Below are 19,415 nucleotides of genomic sequence, written 5' to 3' on the forward strand. Positions count from 1 at the left end.
CCAGCACTGCTGGAGATATAAAAGGGCAATGTATATAACCGGAATGATGGAGGAGAACTCTCCGAATGTGAATAAAAACTGCAGAATTCCTTTAATTTGGCATCTGAAAGTCTAAGGCCGGGATCACACACAGTGAGACACGGCCGAGTCTCGCAGGTTAAAACCAAGCTCTGGCGCCGGCACTCCGGAGCGGAGCGTGCAGCCGCACAGCAATACATGGAGCTGCACGCTGCACTCCGGAGTGCCGGCGCCAGAGCTTGGTTTTAACCTGCGAGACTCGGCCGTATCTTGCTGTAGTGTGACTCCGGCCTAATAATCCAGACAGTGTCAGAGTAAGGCCAGTTTCACACGTCCAGATAATTCCGTTACCGGAAAAACCGGTACCGGAGCTATCCATGTCCATACTGAGGTTATCCGTGTGACATCCATGTGCTATCCGTATGTCCGTGTGTACCATCCATGTGCTGTCCGTATGCTGTCTGTGTGTCCTTGTCCGTGTTTTTGAAAAATTATTTTCAATGTTAACCCTTTGACTTTTACAAACGCACACGGACCACACACGGACAGCACACAGACAGCATCCGTGTGCGGTACGTGTTTACACGGACCCATTGACTTGTATGGGTCCGTGTGATCCGTGCTGTTGCACAAAAACGGACATGTCAGCGTGTTTTGCACACGGACACACGGTCCGTGAAAACACGCTGACATCTGCATAGACACATTCATTCGAATGTGTCTACGTTTGTCAGTGTCTCCGGTACGCGAGAAAACTGTCACTACACGTACCGGAGACACTGACGTGTGAAACTGCCCTAAAGAACATTGGGCCCACCAGAGGATTTGATTTTGAGGGCCCACCTTTCTCTCCCACTCAAGAGCCCCATAGCAGCTGCAAAGTTTGCACTATGAACTCTCCTGAAGAAGAAGCCAGGGCCCACCGGAGGATTCTCCGCTTCTCTGGTGGGTCAGTCCAACCCTGAATCCAGATAATTATTTCTCTAAATTGAAAGGTTACCTGGAACCTTGCAAGGCTGGAAGCAGAAAATTAAGAAGAGACATAGCAACATTCTTCATAGTGGGCAATAAGTTATGGAAATCTCTATACAGCGCTGCAGCATATGTTGGTGCTACATAAGCAACAGGAAAGAATATTCTATTTTCCTGGAGATTCTTCTCAAAGAAGAAAGAGAATCCAGAATATTTCACAATCCTGTTAATGCCAGATTAAAGGACGTCTGATGTGAACAGGTTAGCGGTCACATAGAAGAATCTCATTAAAATAGAGCAAGGAGAAAAGAAAATATGATGAGATCTTGAGATATCTTTAAAAAAATCAGTGGTCAAGCTTTTTGGGCTGCAGCCTGTAGGGGACTCGCAGGTTAGGAGGTACCGGACGCTTATGAAAAGATTTAGGAAGTAGCAGAGAAATAAATAGGAGCAGAACGTATGTACTTCAGAGGATTAATTCACAGCCAAACCAATAAAACTACTATACACTGCTCAGGACGCAGAGCAGGGGAAGGGGCCATAGTGCTGAAATGAGAGGAGCAGAGGATTCCGGGAATAACAAGACCAGTCTGATGGGCTCAGTGATCTTTGTCCATCTGCTCTAGGTCAACGTGATATAGGCCGATGCTTTCTCCTTCAGTTGTCTCAGGCACAAGTGACAACTCCAGCTACCTGCAAAATGAAAAGGGAAAGCTTGGGATTAAAGGGATATTCCATAAAAAAAATTGCTTTACCCACCCTCCCTGGGTCCATCGTTTAGTCTTTGCTGCTGCTCCCGTTTTCTGTTATTGTCTGAAACGCTGATTTCACGTTGACAGCGCTGCAGCCAATCAATGAGTGCAGCAGCTTGTGCCGTCACCTCAGAGCTGCTGAGCTCACTAATTGACTGCAGTGCTGTCGGCCTGACATAAGCAATGCAGGCAATAACAGACAATGGGAGCAGCGGCAGTGGAGACTCAGTACTGAACCCGGGGAGGGTGAGCAAAGCACAGATTGTTTAAAAAAAAAAACAGCAGCCAGAGGTTTTTCAAAACCGAAAAAGCTCCTTTTTGATAGATAGGGTTCAGGTAACAAAGGGATAATTATGCTCAGCACAAGCGAAAACAAGCCTATCATTTTAGTGTTGTGCTTAGATTATTTGAGAATGTAACAAGTGAAATCGATGTATAATTTATGTATATAATGCACGTCGTAGAGCTGTCTGAACTTGAGTACAAGGTATAGTTAAGATTTAAAGAGGTATTCCCATCCCCAAGATCCTATCCTAATATGTAGTAGATTTAATAATATTAGCAAATACCTCCAATTAGAAATGTAGTATAGTTCTGATTCGCTATGTCGTTTACACCATGTGCAGGCATTGTAGTAGCTTAGGTATCCATGGTTACGACCACACGTATAGTGACAGTTAGTTAGCTGTTAGTGGTCGTAACCATAGATACCTAAGCTACTACAATGCCTGCACATGGTGTAAGCGACAGAGCTAATCAAGAGAACTATACTACATTTGCAATTGGAGGTATTTGCTAATATTATTATTACACCTACTACATATTGGAATATGGTCTTGGAGATGGGAATACCACTTTAAAGGAAAATTCCAGTAAGTGCCAAGATCATACATGTTTTCGTAGGAAATGCTACTCACCTTCAGGGGGATCTGACATTGGTGGGCTCAGACAATACATGTGATAACCTCGGTCACAATCATCACAAAACAGCAGCTGGTCCTGTGGTAAGAGAAGGGTCAATGGCTTCATACAGTCATTAGATAAAGATATTTGCAACGTGAAACTAAAATATAAGAAAAAGCCCCAAAAAGTAGCAATACAATCCGTGAACAGAACACCGCCGTCCATCCTCCGCATATACATGCTGCACGTAAACCACATAATATTCTATACACTCACGTCATTTTCTGAAGTTCCACAAAGAATACACGACTTGCACTCAATGCACTGCCAGCGGTAAGTCCTAACGGCGGCTGTCATATTGACTGTGAACTGTAGACATGAGGGGTGACCTACACAAGAAGAGAGTTATTGCAATGGTACAATAATGGGGAAAGTCGGAAGTCGACACTCCTTCATTGGGCTAGGCTGTTATGTGTCAATCCTGGCAGACTGGCTTGCTGGTACACCTCCTAGCACCCAGCACCCTCTTTCATTCATTTTCATACCTCCTGATATGCAATCTATCTGCTTTTTGTTGCTTTTTCTCATGTAGATGTGTCCCTCCCAGTAATACATGCTGGATTTGAGGTCTGTGTGTCCAGGATGCTCTACCATTCACAAGCTTTTATGAATTAGCACAGCTTCATTACTGTACTGATTTCCCTCTCCTTCAGATTCTCTTCCACCTTAAGCTAACATACACTGATGCTGAGCAGTATGTGATTCGCCCACCTTTCTCTTGTGGCATCTGTTGTGGGTGTGTTACTCTGTGTACAGATACAGTATACTTCATGTGTGATTTAGTTCTGGATATACTTTCCACTCTATGTACACTTTCATACAGTACAGAATGTGTGTTCTTCCCTCCCTAAAGACTTGGATACTTTCCACCTTCTCTACACGCTGATCTGATGCTATCTCCAACACTGAGAGAAGGGAAAGAAGGGACAAAAAGCTATGACACAACAAGGAGCAGCATGTTGTTTGATCTATGTCAGATTCTGCAGCACAGCCAGCTATGTACAGGACGTACACAAACTCTACAGAAGGTAAATGGTAGGAACTTTTTAATGAACTGCAATACTGCTAAATTCACATTCACATTAGGTATTCTTTTTTTTCTTTTCTCATATATTTCCTGACACAAATGGCGCAAGACAAAATAATGACTATACGAGGGTTTGTTGGGTTTCCATCATCGAATTCTGTCAAGGAATTCACCTAACCCATTAAAGGGGTTATCTCAGGTTAAAAAGTTATCCTCTATCCAATGGATAGGGGATCATTTCCTGACCACAGGGGGTCTGGAATATCCAAAGAAAATGAAAGAGAGCAGAGTTCGCTCCTGCATTCATTCGCAGTGTCAAAGACCAGCCATAAGTGGAGTGGATATGTACATGATCGACCACTGCTCCATTCACGCGGGGTTCTTCAGAACACCAGTTCTTGAGACTGGTGGTGGTCCCAATAGATAGGGGATAATTTAAAACTTGAGAATACCCCATTAACACACAGATAATATAAGCACCAACTTTACTCTGAAAAAAGGAGTACTCCTGCCCTTATTCTTACCAGAACGACCACAGTCGGCACAGGAGATCAAGTCCTCTGGACACCCCGTCTTTTTGGCCCCTCCTAGACAGAAGTCACAATAACCATTGGCAATGACGGAGCCGTCAGGGGCTTTCTTTACTGCAATACAGTAAATAGAGGATGAGTTTAGCACTTCATGGTTAGTGTTATGAGGATATTTTCTTTTTTATTATTATTTACAGCTTTAATATTTTCTATACATTTCATGATATTACTTGCTTATCTACACCTATATACAGTCATGGCCAAAAGTATTGACACCCCTGCAATTCTGTCAGATAATACTCAGTTTCTTCCTGAAAATGATTGCAAACACAAATTCTTTGGTATTATTATCTTCATTTAATTTGTCTTAAATGAAAAAACACAAAAAGAATTGTCCTAAAGCCAAATTGGATATAATTCCACACCAAACATAACAAAGAGGGTGGACAAAAGTATTGGCACTGTTCGAAAAATCATGTGATGCTTCTCTAATTTGTGTAATTAACAGCACCTATAACTTACCTGTGGCACCTAACAGGTGTTGGCAATAACTAAATCACACTTGCAGCCAGTTAACATGGATTAAAGTTGACTCAACCTCTGTCCTGTGTCCTTGTGTGTACCACATTGAGCATGGAGAAAAGAAAGAAGACCAAAGAACTGTCTGAGGACTTGAGAAACCAAATTGTGAGGAAGCATGAGCAATCTCAAGGCTACAAGTCCATCTCCAAAGACCTGAATGTTCCTGTGTCTACCGTGCGCAGTGTCATCAAGAAGTTTAAAGCCCATGGCACTGTGGCTAACCTCCCTAGATGTGGACGGAAAAGAAAAATTGACAAGAGATTTCAACGCAAGATTGTGCAGATGCTGGATAAAGAACCTCCACTAACATCCAAACAAGTTCAAGCTGCCCTGCAGTCAGAGGGTACAACGGTGTCAACCCGTACTATCCGTCGGCATCTGAATGAAAAGGGACTGTATGGTAGGAGACCCAGGAAGACTCCACTTCTTACCCCGAGACATAAAAAAGCCAGGCTGGAGTTTGCCAAAACTTACCTGAAAAAGCCTAAAACATTTAGGAAGAATGTTCTCTGGTCAGATGAGACAAAAGTAGAGCTTTTAGGGCAAAAGCATCAACATAGAGTTTACAGGAGAAAAAAGAGGCATTCAAAGAAAAGTACACGGTCCCTACAGTCAAACATGGCGGAGGTTCCCTGATGTTTTGGGGTTGCTTTGCTGCCTCTGGCACTGGACTGCTTGACCGTGTGCATGGCATTATGAAGTCAGAAGACTACCAACAAATTTTGCAGCATAATTTAGAGCCCAGTGTGAGAAAGCTGGGTCTACCTCAGAGGTCATGGGTCTTCCAGTAGGACAATAACCCAAAACACACTTCAAAAAGCACTAGAAAATGGTTTGAGAGAAAGCACTAGAGACTTCTAAGGTGGCCAGCAATGAGTCCAGACCTGAATCCCATAGAACACCTGTGGAGAGATCTAAAAATGGCAGTTTGGAGAAGGCACCCTTCAAATATCAGGGACCTGGAGTAGTTTGCCAAAGAAGAATGGTCTAAAATTCCAGCAGAGCATTGTAAGAAACTCATTGATGGTTACCGGAAGCGGTTGGTCGCAGTTATTTTAGCTAAAGGTTGTGCAATCAAGTATTAGGCTGAGGGTGCCAATACTTTTGTCCGGCCCATTTTTGGAGTTTTGTGTGAAATGATCAATGTTTTGCTTTTTGCTTCATTCTCTTTTGTGTTTTTTCATTTAAGACAAATTAAATGAAGATAATAATACCAAAGAATTTGTGTTTGCAATCATTTTCAGGAAGAAACTGAATATTATCTGACAGAATTGCAGGGGTGTCAATACTTTTGGCCATGACTGTATGTATCTATAATCACATAACAAAAAAGTATCAGTTGCACCCAAATGCCTCCGTGACTTGTTTCTGAGTACAAGTTTAAGTGTCTAAACCTAAGTGTTGTTTTCCAGTGTCTCCCGGTGTGCCCTGGCAGCGTCTCGCAGCCTGGAGATCCCCAATGGCTTGGATTCTGTCTGTTTGGTTTTATTCTGGCTCGCTTCCTGGGTTTCCGACCTTGGCCTCAGCTGTCCTTATTGATACCTGTGATGGCTGCGGTCACTGGATTTACCGATTCATTTCTCACCCAGACTGTAGAGTTCACCACAAAAGTGTAAATGAATAAAATGTGAATACCAGTTACTGTAATGTTAAAAATTGTAAGAAACCTCTGCATGTATACAAAGTATTGATTTCACTATATATTAATTTTCAGGAGTCTCTTCTTCCTTCCTCTATCCAATTATTCCTTTCAATAATCTTATCAGTTTGCAAAATCGGCAGCAAATTTGCAAAGTTAAATTCTGCACTAAACTATGCAAATTTTACTATTGTGACCTTCGTGCAGTAAGTATCCCGGTTTATCCATTAATGGGGACAAATCGGAAATATTGGCGCTATATAGCCAAACTTTGGAACCTGACTAAACCAAAAGACTACTATCATGGAAAAATGGAAAAACTGTATTAAATATTGAAGGATTTGTGTGTTCAAGGTCCTTGGCTTAGATTAAAGGAAATGTATCATCAGAAAATACCCTATTGTATACATCAAGTTACTGCGGTAAATGTTGTCCGGGACTTTAACACTGATGACCTATCATTAGGATAGTCATAAATGTCTGATAGGTGGGGGGCGCAACATCCGACACCCCGATGATCGGTCGTCTCCAGTGTTGGCGGCAACCGAACTATTCTGTTGCGGAGCTGCACAAAACAGCTCTGTTGCCGAAATAGTGGCCACGACTAGGTACTTCACACCAGGAATATATATATATATATTTTACATATATATATATATATATATACACACACACACACATATAAATTTTATTGTTTTTTTTTTTTATTTCTAAAAAAAACCCCATACATTTAAAATAAAAACCTGTGGGTAATTTTCTGATGACATGTCCCCTTTACACAATTGAACCAAGAACCCCTTGTGAATAGGTTTATGCAAAAGTTGAAGAGTAGTACAGTCATGGCCAAAAGTTTAGAGAATGACACAAATATTATATTTTCACATGATCTGCTGCCCTCTGGTTTTTATGTGTGTTTGTCAGATGTTTTTATCACATACAGAAATATAATTGCAATCATATTATGAGTAGCAAAAGGTTATATTGACAGTTAGAATGGGTTAATGCAGCAAGTCAATATTTGCAGTGTTGACCCTTCTTCTTCAGGACCTCAGCAATTCTCCCTGGCATGCTCTCAATCAACTTCTGGATCAAATCCTGACTGATAGCAGTCCATTCTTGCAAAATCAATGCTTTTATTTTGTCTGAATTTGAAGGTTTTTGTTTGTCCACCCGTCTCTTGATGATTGACCACAAGTTCTCAATGGGATTAAGATCTGGGGAGTTTCCAGGCCATGGTCCCAAAATCTCTATGTTTTGTTCCCTGAGCCATTTAGTTATCACCTTTGCTTTATGGCAAGGTGCTCCATCATTTTGAAAAAGGCATTGTTGATCGCCAAACTGCTCTTGGACGGTTGGGAGAAGTTGCTCTTGGAGGACATTCTGGTACCATTCTTTATTCATGGCTGTGTTTTTAGGCAAGACTGAGAGAGAGCCCATTCACTTGGCTGAGAAGCAGCCCCACACATGAATGGTTTCAGGATGCTTGACAGTTGGCATGAGACAAGACTGGTGGTAGCGCTCACCTGGTCTTCTCCAAATAAGCCGTTTTCCAGATGTCCCAAACAATCGAAAAGGGGATTTATCAGAGAAAATGACTTTACCCCAGTCCTCAGCAGTCCACTCCCTGTACCTCTTGCAGAATATCAGTCTGTCCATGATGTTTTTCCTGGAGAGAAGTGGCTTCTTTGCTGCCCTCCTTGAGACCAGGCCTTGCTCCAAGAGTCTCCGCCTCACAGTGCGTGCAGATGCACTCACACCTGCCTGCTGCCATTCCTGAGCCAGCTCTGCACTGCTGGTAGCCCGATCCCACAGCTGAAACACTTTTAAGAGACGGTCCTGGCGCTTGCTGGTCTTTCTTGGGCGCCCTGGAGCCTTTTTGGCAACAAGGGAACCTCTGTCCTTGAAGTTCTTGATGATGCGATAGATTGTTGACTGAGGTGCAATCTTTCTAGCTGCGATACTCTTCCCTGTTAGGCCATTTTTGTGCAGTGCAATGATGACTGCACGTGTTTCTTTAGAGATAACCATGGCTAACAGAAGAGAAACAATGATGCCAAGCACCAGCCTCCTTTTAAAGTGTCCAGTGGTGTCATTCTTACTTAATCATGACAGATTGATCTCCAGCCCTGTCCTCATCAACACCCACACCTGTGTTAATGGAGCAATCACTGAAACGATGTTAGCTGGTCCTTTTAAGGCAGGGCTGCAATGATGTTGAAATGTGTTTTGGGGGATAAAGTTCATTTTCTAGGCAAATATTGACTTTGCAAGTAATTGCTGTTAAGCTGATCACTCTTTATAACATTCTGGAGTATATGCAAATTGCCATTAGAAATAATGAAGCAGTAGACTTTGTAAAAATTAATATTTGTGTCATTCTCAAAAGTTTTGGCCATGACTGTAGTAAAGCGTGTTAAACTGATTTGGATGACAAAAATGCTTGTTAGTTTTCACAATCTCCCTATTTGGATCCCACAGGGAAAAAAGAAGAGTTGTTTGGAGAACAATGGGGTTTACACCAGATATGTCCATTGCAAGGAGTTTGTATGTTCTCCCCTTGTTTACGTGGGTTTCCTCCAGGTCCTCCGGTTTCCTCCCACATTCCAAAGACATACTGATAGGGAATCTAGATTGTGAGCCCCAATGGGGACAGTGATGATAATGTCTGTAAAGTGCTGCGGAATATCATGCCGATATGAATAAGTACATTTGGGACACAAAGGTAAATGGAAAAACACACAATATACCATTAAAGATAAATGTGAAGCTATACGGGGAACACCAATTGGAAGGAGATACTCAGTAGTTGGACACACCATCCTTTAATGAGACCCATAAGAAGTCTAAATTATATATGATGCGTTTGATCTGTAAGAGACCCCCCCAATTCCGCAACAACAAAATTGTGCAAACATTTTGCGACTTTTGTATTTTTGTACAAGTCCCAACCAACTTGGCCAACTTTTTAAAAAGTGCTCAGAGCTCGGGTGGAACGGGCCGCGGCCAAGTGTCTCTAACAAAATGTATCACATTTTACACCACAATGTGGTGTACATTATGACAAAAAAGTACAAAGGCCTCCTGTCATACATCTCTGGCAGTGGCATACTCATATGCCATATTCATTAAAGGGCCGCACACCTCTTAATTAATTTGGTGCATCTTAATACAGCGCCTCCTTCGTTAGGACTAGAATGCAGAATGCCAGTTTAAATGAATCGTGGCCACAAACGCGATCTTCTACTCACAATGTGGTCATGCACAAAAATGAATCCATTTTGGATAGGGGGAATCAAGCAGGTGATCAACGTATATTATTAAATCCTGTGACATATGTCTGTGCGATGGGTTACCGTGGTGATTTAACCATTATGGAACATGTACTAAAAAAACTGCTTTAAGAGTAACCCAGTACACAAATTTATAGATAATATCAGTGGCTTATCTCTATGGGGAACATAAAGAATATTTGAAAAAGAATGGTATAAAAATAAAAGATAAAAAAGAAAAAAAAAAAAAATCGAGAATCTCTGATGTTTGGACCATGTAGGATAAACTTCACCAAACCTGAAAAGCGATCTTTTTTTTGATATTGCAAAAATAAAATACAGTAAAATGTTGATTAAAAAAATCCTGCAAATGTTGCTGCAGATTCCGCTGCAAATTTACTGAAGATTTCACTTTGCACTGAAAGATCTGCATCTTAGTTTGACATTTGCAGATGTCAGCTACACACAGCGAGGGTCAATTTCTGCTGCGGATTTTCTTTGCAGTGTGTGATGCACGAAATTGTCTCTACAACGATGCTACAGTAATGCACTGCAGGAAGCCATAACATCTGACCTGTGTGTTATTCCCTTAATCAGCACAAATGTTGGAAGAGAGGAAGTGACCACCTATTCCTTAAAGGAGGTGTCCATTACTGGGCAGCCCCTTACAGTGGGGGAAATAAGTATTTGATCCCTTGCTGATTTTGTAAGTTTGCCCACTGACAAAGACATGAACAGTCTATAATTTTACGAGTAGGTTAATTTTAACATTGAGAGATAGAATATCAAAAATAAAATCCAGAAAATCACATTGTATATATTATATAAATTTATTTGCATTTTGCAGTGAGAAATAAGTATTTGATCCCTCTGGCAAACAAGACAATACTTGGTGGCAAAACCCTTGTTGGCAAGCAGTCAGACATTTTTTGTAGTTGATGATGAGGTTTGCGCACCTTGTCAGGAGGAATTCTGGTCCACTCCTCTTTGCAGATCATCTCTAAATCATTAATATTTTGAGGCTGTCGCTTGGCAACTCGGAGCTTCAACTCCCTCCATAAGTTTTCTATGGGATTAAGGACTGGAGACTGACTAGGCCACTCCATGACCTTAATGTGTTGCTTTTTGAGCCACTCCTTTGTTGTCTTGGTTGTATGTTTTGGATCATTGTCTTGCTGGAAGACCCAGCCATGACCCATTTTTAATGTCCTGGCGGAGGGAAGGTTTTCACTCAGGATTTTACGTTACATGGCTCCATTCATTTTCCCATTGATGCGGGGAAGTAGTCCTGTACCGTTAGAAGAGAAATACCCCCAAAACATAATGTCTCCACCTCCATGATTGACAGTGGTGATGGTGTTCTTTGGGTCATATGCAGAATTTCTCTTCCTCCAAACATGGTGAGTTGAGTTAATGCCAAAAAGATCAATTTTTGTCTCATCTAACCACAGCACCTTCTTCCAGTCACTCACAGAATCATCCAGGTGTTCATTGGCAAACTTCAGACGGGCCTGGACATGTGCCTTCTTGAGCAGGGGGACCTTGCGGGCACTGCAGAATTGTAAACCTTTACGGCATAATGTGTTACCAATGGTTTTCTTGGTGACTGTGGTCCCAGCTGCCTTGAGATCATTAACAAGTTACCCCCGTATAGTTTTAGGCTGATTTCTCACCTTCCACATGATCAAGTATACCCCACGAGGTGAGATTCTGTATGGTGCCTATTCTGCCTTCCGGCACGCTGACACGATGTGCAATCCAGCATACAGTATAAACCACAGCTCTGTCTTCAAAAATAAGCAAACTGTTCTCTGTAGTCTAACTTGTTTATTTGTGAAGAGTATAGAACATGCACGGTAAAACAGATATGCTTTAGCCGGGTAGTGACTTAAGTAGACAAGTTGCAAGAAAAACAAAGGTTACACAGGAGGACAAAATAACATGTGCATCCTATGAGATCCACAGAAGCAAAAATGGCCCTTCATCCCAGAATACATTGCTTCCTTCCCACAAAGCACTGCTTTAATCCTATGGTGCATTGCTTCTGTTATATAATGCTATTGAAGACACTGCTATAAATTCAGCCACCACTAGATGATGCTATAATTAACCCAGCACATAATAAAACATTCTTTGCCCTATTAAGAGGGCAGAACACTCCCCGCTTGGCATTAACTAATGCCGCTTACAGGCTCTTTAGGCGAAAGCAATAGAATTAGCTCTGCAACTGGTCTGAGGAATAGTTTACTCTCCCCAGCCTTCCACACTTTGACCTCGACCTTGCACACCTTCTCATGTTTGCTTGGGAACACCTTGGTGATGAGGCCCAGAGGCCACTCATTTCGATGTGACTGACTGTCCTTCATGAGCACAATATCACCAGGTTTGATATTCGGCTTGTCGATCTGCCACTTCTTCCTAGGCTGTAAGGTGGAGAGGTAATGCTTTCTCCATCTGTCCCAGAAAGTATTGGAGAGACTTTGAACTTGTCTCCATTGACGTCTGTAGAGGTCCTTGTTGCTGAATTCTCCCAGTGGAGCGCTAGGAGTGTCGTTTTTCTGAGTGAGTAACATGGCGGGAGTGAGAATGGTTGGATCTTCAGCATCACTATAGAGTGTAGTCAATGGTCTGGCATTTATGATGGCCAAAACTTTTGCCAAGAATGTAGTCAAACCTTCGTGTGTGAGTCTTGTGCTACCTTCTTGCAAGAAGATAGAGTCTAAGATTCTGCATGCTATTCCTAACATCCTCTCCCAAGCACCTCCCATGTGAGAAGAGTGTGGTAAATTGAAGGTCCAGGTACATCCCTGTTCACTCAGGTATATTTCTACACTGGTAATGTCTAGGTTGGAAGGAATTTGGAGTTCTTTCACTGCTCCTACGAAATTTGTGCCTCTGTCAGAGCGAATGTGTTTCACGGTGCCTCTGATGGCAATGAAGCGTCGGAGTGCATTTATGAAACTTGATGTGTCCATGGATTCAATCACTTCGATGTGGACAGCTCTGATGGACATGCAGGTAAACATAACTGCCCAGCGTTTTGCGTTGGCTTGGGCTCTTCTGGTGTGCCGTGCAACCACAGACCACGGCCCGAATACATCCAGTCCAACGTTGGTAAAGGGAGGATCCATACTAAGTCTGTCTGATGGGAGATTGGCCATCTTTGGGCTTTGAGTCGCGCTGCGGAGTTTGCGACAAGTCACACAGTTCAAGATGAATTTACTCACACATCTCTTTGCTCCGACTATCCATAGTCCAGCAGTTCGTAGATTCCCTTCGGTAAACAATCGGCTCTGATGTTTCACCAAAACATGATGGTGCTGTACGAGCAGAGTAGTCACATGGTGATGACCAGGAATTATTACAGGGTGTTTTTCCACGAATTCCACCTTGGCTTCCTGAAGACGACCTCCAATTCTTATCAGCTCATTTTGGTCAACTATTGGATCAAGCTTTTTCAAGACACTGTCTCTAGAAATGGGTTGACCTTTGTTAAGGTTGTCTAGTTCTTTGGCGTAACACTCGCATTGTAAGGTACGACTTATCGTGTTTTTGGCGTTTTCCAGGTTAGGAGCGGTAAATGGGTGTTTGCAATGGTGCCAACCTTTACAAGACTTCTGACTGGTGGGTGATGTTGTCCTGTAAGACTGAGCCACATGAATTAAACAAGCAATTGCACGAACAAGCGAGGTCCAGGTTGAAAACCTACTGAAATGGTGGGATTTGAGGTGATTGTCTGAAGTCACCGTACTTAGAGCGGATACCTGAGGGCGGATTTCTTCATCTGCATCTACCAGTTCAAAGGTGTCTGATTCGTCACTGTGAGGTATTGAACGGCATAAGAATGCAGGGCCCATAAACCAGGTTGTGTCCTTAAGGTGTCCAGATTCAACAGATCTAGTTGGTCCGCAGGGTTGTGGTGTGTGGACACATAGTGCCACTGTTTAGGGCAAGTGGATCTCATGATCATTAGCACCCGATTGATAACGTAAACATAAAAGTGTCGAGTTTCGTTGCAAATGTACCCAAGCACTACCTTGCTGTCTAAGTAGAACTTAGGCTGATCTCTCACCTTCCACATGATCAAGTACACCCCACGAGGTGAGATTCTGTATGGTGCTTATTCTGCCTTCAGGCACGCTGACACGATGTGCAATCCAGCATACAGTATAAACCACAGCTCTGTCTTCCAAAATAAGCAGACTGTTCTCTGTAGTCTAACTTGTTTATTTGTGAAGAGTATAGAACATGCACGGTAAAACAGATATGCTTTAGCTGGGTAGTGACTCAAATAGAGAAGTTACAGGAAAAACAAAGGTTACACAGGAGGACAAAATAACATGTGCATCCTATGAGATCCACAGAAGCAAAAATGGCCCTTCTTCATCCCAGAATACATTGCTTCCTTCCCACAAAGCACTGCTTTAATCCCATAGTGCATTGCTTCTGTTAAAGTCACAGGCTTTATAATGCTATTGAAGACACTGCTATAAATTCAGCCACCACTAGATGGTGCTATAATTAACCCAGCACATAAAACATTCTTTGCCCTATTAAGAGGGCAGAACAGTGCCCCTGATCGATGTCGATTGACAGTCATTTTGTATGTCTTCCATTTTCTTACTATTGCACCAACAGTTGTCTCCATCTCACCCAGCATCTTACTTATGTTTTTTTTAGCCCATTCCAGCTTTTTGCAGGTCTATGATTTTGTCCCTGACATCCTTAGAAAGCTCTTTGGTCTTGCCCATGTCTGACTGATTAATTGAGTCTGTGGACAGCAGTCTTTTATAAAGGTGATTATGTAAGACAGCTGTCTTTAATGCAGGTAACAAGTTGATTAGGAGCGTCTAACTGGTCTGTAGGAACCAGAACTCCCGTAGGAGATCAAATACTTATTTCTCACTGTGAAATGCAAATTTATATAATTTATTCAATGTGATTTTCTGGATTTTATTTTTGATATTCTATCTCTCAATGTTAAAATTAACCTACCCTTAAAATTACAGACTGTTCATGTCTTTGTCAGTGGTCAAACTTACAAAATCAGCAAGGGATCAAATATGTACTTCCCCCACTGTATTAATAGGCCCAGGGACGTGAGCAAAATAGTTAAAAAAACAAACAAAAAAAAAAAAAACTACCTCCCCAACCAAGGCAGTTTCTCTTCTCCTGTAAAAAAACATCTAGCAGGGTAGTCAGATAAGAGATGCAGCCAGTGTCGGACTGGGGTGCCAAGGGTCCACCAGTAACATTGACCTTGGGGGGCCCACTTTTCACCTGCATATAAATACTACACTACTCTCGTTCAAATTTGCCTATATCTCTATATAATAATAAACTGGGTAGTTTGGTTAATGAATGATGAGATGCTGCTTTTTTCTGTACAGAGTGAATCAAGTGAATGATACCAAGTACTGCCCATAAAATGGGGATGGTTGACCAGACCTGCACAGGGGCCCACCGGGAAATTCCCCTGTTCCCCTATGGGCCAGTCTGAGCCTGGCTACAGCCAGTCAATGGTCTCTGATTGGCTTCAATGTTCACATTCTATCCAAGCTGCAGTGTGAAAGCTCCAGCACTGACATGACTCCCTCGCCAGATATTGATGCCAGAAGACAGACAGAGATGTGTGGCAGGGAAAAATGGGAAGCGCAGCAGAGGGGCTCTAGCCCAGGAAGTGAGAATTGATTTTTTTTTTCCTGGGTCCAATAAAAAAGGGGTTATTCAGTAGTAGATAACCCCTTTTAACTGAATATATATATTTTATAATATATCAATCAGCACTGCAGCCTTGCAGTGCTGGGGTCCTGGGTTCAGATCCCACCAAGGACAACATCTGCATGAAGTTTGTATGTTCTCCCCGTGTTTGCGTGGGTTTCCTCCGGGTACTCTGGTTTTCTCCCACACTCCAAAGACATACTGATAGGGAATGTAGATTGTGAGCCACAATCAGGGCAGTGATGATGTCTGTAAGTGCTGAGGAATATGATGCCGCTATACATGCAAACATAATAAAATATATATATATATATATATATATATATGCAAAATGTGTTTCTGTTTACAGTAATTTCAGTGCTATTATAGATTTATGAATATGCCTTATAATCGTATATGCACTTTATTCACTACTGGAATATATTAATGTTTCACATTTATTCACTACTAGTATATAGTTGTGCGTATTGTATTTACTGGTATTATATATTTAAAGGGATTGTCCAGGCTGGGGTTTCAACTCTGCAGTCACTCTTTGTAACTGCAAACTTGTAAATCATCACACCGCACAGTTCGTTCTGTCAGGATTCTCCGGTGGCGGCGATGGAAGCGGGCAGTCATGGAACTGCAAGCATACAATTTGCATACTTCTGGTCACATTCCAACTAAACATAACCAGTCTCGCTCAATTCATTTGTATTGCGAGAGCCGCACACGTCTAGTCGGCATGTGACCACATGTACAGTGGGTACGGAAAGTATTCAGACCCCTTTACATTTTTCACACTTTGTTTCATTGCAGCCATTTGGTAAATTCAAAAAAGTTCATTTTTTCCCATCTTGACTGAAAAAAAACAGAAATGTAGAAATTTTTGCAAATTTATTAAAAAAGAAAAACTGGAATATCACATGGTCATAAGTATTCAGACCCTTTGCTCAGACACTCATATTTAAGTCACATGCTGTCCATTTCCTTGTGATCCTTCTTGAGATGGTTCTACTCCTTCATTGGAGTCCAGCTGTGTTTAATTAAACTGATAGGACTTGATTTGTAAAGGCACACACCTGTCTATATAAGACGTCACAGCTCACAGTGCATGTCAGACCAAATGAGAATCATGAGGTCAAAGGAACTGGCCAAGGAGCTCAGAGATAGAATTGTGGCAAGGCACACATCTGGCTAAGGTTATAAAATAATTTTTGCAGTACTCAAGGTTCCTAAGAGCACAGTGGCCTCCATAATCCTTAAATTGAAGAAGTTTGGGACGACCAGAAGTCATCATAGACCTGGCCGTCCAGCCAAACCGAGCAATCGTTGGAGAAAAGCCTTGGTGAGAGAGGTAAAGAAGAACCCCAAGATCACTGTGGCTGAGCTCCACAGATGGAGATGGGAGAAAGTTCCACAAAGTCAACTATCATTGCAGCCCTCCACCAGTCAGGCCCTTATGGCAGAGTGGCCCAACTGAAGCCTCTCCTCAGTGCCAGACATATGAAAGCCCGCATAGAGTTTGCTGAAAAATACATGAAGAACTCCTAGACTATGAGAAATAAGATTCTCTGGTCTGATGAGACGAAGATAGAACTTTTTGGTGACAATTCTAAGTGGTATGTGTGGAGAAAACCAGGCACTGCTCATCACCTGCCCAATACAATCCCACCAGTGAAACATGGTGGTGGCAGCATCATGCTATGGCAGTGTTTTTCAGATGCAGGGACAAGACGAATGGTTGCGATTGAAGGAAACATGAATGCGGCCAAGTACAGAGATATCCTGGATAAAAACCTCTTCCAGAGTGCTCTGAACCTCAGGCTTGGCCGAAGGTTCACCTTCCAACAAGACAATGACCCTAAGCACACAGCTAAAATAATAAAGGATTGGTATTATGATTAAGTCACCGAGGATAGCTGGGAAATAAGCCAGGCAACCAGAACACCAGAAAGGTTGGCAACTTAGCGGATTGCAGACCCCTAAACCTAACAACACAACTAGAATTAGCCGTGGGATGTATCTATGATGCCCTAGATGCCTCGGCACAGCCAAAGTGTTAACTAAGCCTGAAGCAAGAAAAGGGAAAGCTAAACTGCCCTGGAGCAGAACCCCAAAGGAATAGATAGCCCCCAAACATATATTGTCGGTGAGAAAAGATGAGGCACAAACACAGGCAGAAAATAGAGAAAGCAAATGATGGGGCCCAAACTGTCTAGATAGCACAGGACAGAAAAGATACTGTCTGCAATCACGCAAAAACCCTACAAAATCCAACAAGTCTGATATGCAAAAATACTGAGGCCACACGACCTCTCCCCCACTAGATCAGCATTCTGGTGTGAACTGGAAGCAAAACCAAAGACACTGCTATAGCAGAGGATTAGCAATATTATTATTATTATTATTATTTATTATTATAGCGCCATTTATTCCATGGTGGTTTACATATGAGGAGGGGTATACATAATACATAAAAGTACAGTAATCTTAAACAATACAAGTCACGACTGGTACAGGATGAGAGAGGACCCTGCCCGCGAGGGCTCACAATCTGCAACAGGATGGGTGAGGATACAGTAGGCGAGGGTAGAGCTGGTCGTGCAGCGGTTTGGTGGATCGGTGGTTACTGCAAGTTGTAGGCTTGTCGGAAGAGGTAGGTCTTCAAGTTCTTTTTGAAGGTTTCCATGGTAGGCGAGAGTCTGATATGTTGTGGTAGAGAGTTCCAGAGTAGAGGGGATGCGCGGGAGAAATCTTGTATGCGATTGTGGGAAGAGGAGACAAGAGGGGAGTACAGAAGGAGATCTTTTGAGGATCGGAGGTTTCGTGCAGGTAAGTACCGGGAGACTAGGTCACAGATGTACGGAGGACTCAGGTTGTGGATGGCTTTGTATGTCATGGTTAGGGTTTTGAACTGGAGGCTTTTGGTAATGGGGAGCCAGTGCAGGGATTGATAGAGGGGAGAGGCCGGGGAATAGCGGGGGGACAGGTGGATTAGTCGGGCAGCAGAGTTAAGAATAGGTTGGAGGGGTGTGAGAGTGTTAGAGGGGAGGCCACAGAGCAGGAGGTTGCAGTAGTCAAGGCGGGAGATGATGAGGGCATGGACTAGGGTTTTTGCAGATTCTTGGTTGAGGAATGTACGGATCCGTGAAATATTTTTGAGTTGAAGTTGGCAGGAAGCGGAAAGGGCTTGGATATGTGGTTTGAAGGAGAGATCAGTGTCAAGGATAAATCCGAGGCAGCGAGCTTGTGGGACTGGAGAGAGTGGGCAGCCGTTTACTTTAATGGATAGGTCTGTTGGCGGGGTCACGTGAGATGGGCGAAAGATGATTAATTCTGTTTTGTCCATATTAAGTTTTAGAAATCTAGCGGAGAAGAAGGATGAAATAGCAGACAGACATTGAGGGATTCTGTTTAGTAGGGAGGTGATATCTGGTCCAGAGATGTAGATCTGTGTGCATTCAGCATAGAGATGATACTGAAAGGTGTAAACGGAGAAGAGCAGGGGCCCTAGGACTGAACCTTGCGGGACTCCGACGGATAGGGGGCGCGGTGAGGAGGTGGTGTGAGAATGGGAGACGCTGAATGTCCAGTCTGCTAGGTATGACGCAATCCAAGATAGGGCCAAGTCTGTGGTACCAAGAGATGAGAGGGTCTGTAGTAATAGGGAATGGTCCACTGTGTCAAAGGCAGAGGACAGGTCCAGGAGGAGGAGGACAGAGTAGTGTCGCTTGGCCTTGGCGGCTAGTAGGTCATTGGTGACCTTAGTTAGGGCAGTTTCAGTAGAGTGGTGTGGCCGGAAGCCGGATTGCAAGTGGTCAAGGAGGGAGCAAGAAGAGAGTTGGGAGGATAGTTCAAGATGGACGTGTTGTTCCAGTAGTTTTGAGGCATAGGGGAGACGTGATATAGGGCGATAGCTAGATACAGAGGATGGGTCAAGAGAGGGCTTTTTGAGGA

General features: G+C 42.8%; 1 protein-coding gene across 1 annotated transcript in view; it reads right to left on the bottom strand.

Moving 5' to 3' along the window:
- Positions 1–286: 286 nt before the first annotated feature.
- Positions 287–19,415, bottom strand: part of DPF1 (double PHD fingers 1) — a 96,297-nt gene continuing 77,168 nt past the window's right edge. The window contains exons 9-12 of the mRNA XM_073549324.1: positions 4,257–4,376; positions 2,922–3,034; positions 2,660–2,741; positions 287–1,683 (exon numbers count right to left, since the gene is read on the bottom strand). Of these exons, the coding sequence (XP_073405425.1) occupies positions 1,613–1,683; positions 2,660–2,741; positions 2,922–3,034; positions 4,257–4,376 (386 nt within the window). The 3' untranslated portion in view covers positions 287–1,612. The remainder of the gene's footprint in view (positions 1,684–2,659; positions 2,742–2,921; positions 3,035–4,256; positions 4,377–19,415) is intronic.

This window comes from Dendrobates tinctorius, unplaced genomic scaffold (genome assembly GCF_039654945.1).
Source record: "Dendrobates tinctorius isolate UK_male_01 unplaced genomic scaffold, ASM3965494v1 ptg000158l, whole genome shotgun sequence".
Lineage (NCBI taxonomy): Eukaryota > Metazoa > Chordata > Amphibia > Anura > Dendrobatidae > Dendrobates > Dendrobates tinctorius.